Raw genomic sequence first — 5,000 nt, 5'->3', positions numbered from 1 at the left:
TTATTGAATACCTTTACAATGCCCCATAACCAAGCATAAAATCTAATGATTTTATGTCATTTACATAACATTTACTTAACACAGCGGCTCAGAACGTCCGCACCTACATTTTCTTTACCTTTTATGTATTGTATTCTATATGAATAACCTTGTAATGCTAGAGCCCATCTCATTAATTTTCCATTTGAATTTCTCATGTTCCTGAGATAAATTAAGGGCTGTTGGTCAGTTTCAAGTACAAACTCCTTACCATAGATGTAAGTTTTAAATTTGTTGATAGCCCAAACGATTGACAAACATTCCTTTTCAATAGTTGCAAAATTCTTTTCCCTATCAAGTAGCTTTCGGCTAGCATAAGCTATAGGCATCTTTGTTCCATTATGTTCCTGAAGCAAACCGCCCCAATGCCATTCTCGGAAGCATCACACCGTAAGAAAAAGGTCTTCGAATAGTCAGGAAGACACAGGATTGGTTTATCCGAGAGTTTGGATTTTAACTCAAGAAAACTAGAAACTTGTTCATTGTTCCAATTCAGTTTATTACTTGAATTCTTCTTCAGTAGCTCGTCCATAGGAGCACTAATGTTAGCAAATTTTGGTATGAATTTTCTATAGTATGAAATTGTTCCAATAAAAGATCTTAGTTCCTTTTTGGTATCTGGCAAAGGCATTAACTCAATAGCTTTAATTTTGTCTTCAGGTGGTTTAATAACATTCTCTCCAAGAACAACTCCAAGATAATTTATTTTATTATACCCAAAGAAGCACTTACTTATACCAGCCGTTAAGCCATGCAATCGTAATTTATTCAGCAAACACCTCAGATCCTGCAAATGATCAAACCAATTAGAATTGTGTATTACAATGTTATCAAAGTAACAATTTGTATTTCTCAAACCAAAAATCACTTTTCTCATCAGTCTGACAAATGTTGCACATGCGGTTTTGAGTCCAAATGGCATCATTACAAATTGCATAAGTCCTCTGTTGGTGGAAAATGCAGTATATTTCTTAGATTCTAAAGATAGAGGAATCTGCCAGTAGCCTAATTTAAGGTCTATCTCGGTGAAATATTTATCATTTACAAAGTTACCCAGGGCTTCATCAGTTGTGGGCATGGGTTCACAATCAAAAATTGTAATGTCATTCAAGCTCCTGAAGTCGATACAGAACCTATAAGTTTGATCGCGTTTTCTTACGAGAACGACCGGTGAACAATAAGGTGATACAGATGGCTCTATTATGCCTAACTCAAGCATCTTGTCAACTTCCATGTTGAAAACATCAATCAGATTATAAGGTATAGGATAAGGTTTCTTACAAACGGGGTTAGTGGTCTCAAGCTTGATTACGTGTTCTATAGACTTTGTATGACCTGGCTTGTCAGTGAAAACATCAGGGTATTCAGAAATAAGAACATTTATGTCGTCCTTTTGTTGGGCACTCAGATCACCTACATTTAAAGATTCGCTACTTGTTAATTCCAGATACATAGTTTTCATTTATATTATCACAATCATTTTCATCCACAACGCATACATTAATAACTTTGTTCATAGGTGTTTCATCGCGACGGAAGTATCGCTTCAGCATATTTATGTGAAAAAGCTTATTCTTTCCACGCATTTTGATGGTATAATCTACTCCATTATTTTTCACGCTTATGACTGGATAAGGCCCTTTCCATTGCATAATCATCTTATTGTGATCAGTAGGCAAGAGTACAAGTACCTCGTCATTCACCTTTAACCTGCGATTTCTAGATTTAAGGTCATAATAGCTTTTATAAGTCTTGCTGCTTATCTCGGCTTGGGAAACGGCCAGTTTTGCAGTTTCCTCTAATCTGGATCTTAATTCGGTTACATATTGATAAGTAGACTTTACTTCCTTATCGATCTCGTCATTAGACCAAAGTTCATGCAAAATAGTAAGCGGACCTCTGATTGGTCTTCCATAAAGGAGTTCAAATGGAGAAAACTTCAGCGAATCGTTCGGGATTTCCCTGTAAGCGAAAAGAACGGCGGGAAGATATCTATCCCAGTCTCGCGGATGGTCAGAGCACAGCTTCTTAATCATTGCTTTCAATACTCCATTCAGACGTTCAACCGCGCCATTGCAACTCGCATGATACGGGGTTGTGTACAGAGCTTTAACTGACAGCAGTCTATGAATCTCGGCCATTAGGTCTGATCGAAACTGAGTTCCGCGATCCGACAAGATTTCTTTAGGGATGCCAACCCGAGAGAAAATCTCAACTAAGCTTTCTGCGATAGTCACGGTGTCTATGTTCTTTAGACAAACTGCTTCGGGGAAACGCGTAGCATAATCTATCATAGTCAGGATGTATCTGTGTCCGCGGTCGGAGCAAGGTGATATCGGACCGACAAGGTCAATAGCGACACGTGAAAAAGGCTCGGAAATGACGGGAATTGTTTTCATCGGCACCCTCTTAACGCTGCCTTTGTGCGAAACTTTCTGGCAGATGTGACACGATCTGCAATAACGCTTGATATCTGCTCCTGCTCCAGGCCAGAAAAACTTAAGGAATATCTTATGGCTAGTTTTCCTATGTGAAAAGTGGCCAGCTGTTAAAGAATCATGAGCAAGATTTAATATTTTACTTTTATAAATCTCAGGAACAATCAGTTGCTTTCTACCCTTTTCATGATCGAATTTACTTTCTAAGCAAATTCTATAGATTAACCCATTAATTATTTCATATTTTCACTGCCCTATTCTTAACATTGTCTATTTTCCCTGTCTTTACCTTTTCCCTAATTGACTTTAATGTAGGGCATGTATTCTGAGCATTAATGACGTCACGTTTACCGATATCAAGTTGCGACACTGCGGGACACTTCAGAGGCTTACGTTCTTCAGATCGTTCCGTCATTGCACGAGTCTCCACCCTCATAACAGTCGCAAGCGATGTAGAACGGACATCATTACGTACCTTAGGCAAATGATTCGGAGAGTTAGAAGGGGGGGAGCGAGGATCTTCCGACGATTCGAAAGGATCAAGATCAAGATTGGCAGGTTTGGAGTCAGGCGGGATTTTAACACCTGGAAAAAGGCCAATTAATATGTCTGCAAATTTTATAGGCGCTGCTATGGCATTAACCCAGCCAGTAAAGAACTTTGACTTAATAAAACACCTTATCTGAGGAAAATAATTAGAAATTCCCAAGTAATCATACACCTTCACGAGTTTCCCATATTTGTAATTTGATGGCACGAGACTGTCCTTCACAACAATTGTAGAGCAACCAGAATCCAACATTACTTCAGCTCGTTTATTGAAAACACACCCATTATCATCAATTATACACCTGTTTGGTTTAAGTTCCGACTCAAAAACAAAGTTAGCTTTGCTAGTGCTTATTTTCTTATAATTTCTAGGATTTTCAGGACATTGAGGCCTAATGTGACCAGCCTTACCACATCCATGGCAAATTAGTTCACTATCCTTCGTTACATTAGTCTTACTTTGCTGAGAAATCCTCTGCGATCGACCGCGAAAGTTATGCGCACTCCTGTATCGTTCCGCAGCCTCTGCCATTTCGGTAGCACTATTATAATGATGTTCTTTTAAGAAAACCCTTAAATCAGCACTGCAATTATTAAGAAGCTGTTCTCTGACCAAGAAGTCGAAGAGTGAATTATAATCCTTATCAATATCACTCAAGAAAATCCATCTGTCTAAGTACTGCTCCATTCGAACTACCATTTGAATGTAAGATTCTTTCTCCCCACATTTACTCTCCCTGAACAAACGTCTGTACCTATCGGCATCCACCGAGTAAGCTCTGAGTAAAGCCTCTTTCAACTTCTCGTGGTCTTTCACCGTCTCGTCAGGTAATGATACGTAAACTTTCAACGCATGGCCTCTCAAAACTGATCCTAAATACACGTGATAATCTTGTTTATCCCATTTATGTAGAGCAGCTAACCGCTCAAATCTTTGCAAATAGCTATCTATCTCATCTTGGCCATCGTGAAAAGTAGGCAATCGGAAATTATCATACATTTGAAGAGACGTACTCTTACTTTCGGCATTAGAACATGATAACTGGGCCATAGCCAGTTCGTGAGAGCGGCGCTTATCGGCCTCTTCTAATTCTAATTCTAACTTTTTTATCTCTCGTTCAGAAGCTCGCTCCTCGCGTTCGTCTCTTGCTTGTTCATGTTCTAATAATCTTTCAATAACTTCAGGATTCAAACCGAAAGCCTGAGCTTCTCTCAAAATATCAGTTACTGACTTCATGTTCAGTTTCGAACAAACAAAAAGTGAGTAACCGAAGTTAACATATCATGAGCGTAATTAATAAAATACCACAAATAATTAGGAGAACATCTCCCAACGTGACATCCACAGCATAATACAAGGCTGATAATCACAGTTACGAGGCACGAGTATTTAGCAGTCACTCGACCCTTACACGCAACTAAGTACGGGAAGCGAATTACGACTTAAAAACATCGAACTATAGGAGACACAGCGAAAACAATTTTCTCATTTACACACGAGAAAATACACTGTCACTATAGTTAACGATAAACATCACTTGCCTCACCTGCACCTCCCTTCTGCGCATGCCCGTGGTTTACAAGCACTCACCAGTATCATCAAAGTCGTTTCCTTAAAAGATATACAATGTATTAGACTTAGATAAGAAACCCCTTTTAATGAAGCGAACATATAACCAGGAATGTAATAATCAATGACGACACCATCCTACTCACTGCGCCAGTTGTAAAGGATCTTTTATTTATAATGGTGCACTTCGTCTTTGATTTGATTACATTATCTAATTATGCTTTCACTTTCATTAAATTGGGGGTATAAAAGGATGTCAACCATTATCATATATATATTTACAAATATAAACAAAGAAAACAAAAATCAATGTAAATATCCACGTCCCAGCGAGCGTGTCAAACGGCCCAGGTGTCACGGGGCTTGTTTAAGTTTGGCGCTGCTCCGATTAACCTCGGGGGCAC

General features: G+C 38.8%; 1 protein-coding gene across 1 annotated transcript; it reads right to left on the bottom strand.

Annotated features, from left to right (window-relative positions):
• Positions 1-358: 358 nt before the first annotated feature.
• Positions 359-4,321, bottom strand: LOC119583248. The gene is made up of 2 exons (XM_037931721.1): positions 2,953-4,321; positions 359-826 (listed from the first exon to the last, which is right to left on the bottom strand). The coding sequence occupies exons 1-2, from the start codon at positions 4,261-4,263 to the stop codon at positions 359-361; spliced, it is 1,779 nt and encodes a 592-aa protein (XP_037787649.1). The 5' UTR covers positions 4,264-4,321.
• Positions 4,322-5,000: the final 679 nt, after the last annotated feature.

This window comes from Penaeus monodon, chromosome 17 (genome assembly GCF_015228065.2).
Source record: "Penaeus monodon isolate SGIC_2016 chromosome 17, NSTDA_Pmon_1, whole genome shotgun sequence".
Classification (NCBI taxonomy): Eukaryota; Metazoa; Arthropoda; class Malacostraca; order Decapoda; family Penaeidae; genus Penaeus; species Penaeus monodon.
This window is presented reverse-complemented; position numbering and strand designations above follow the sequence as displayed.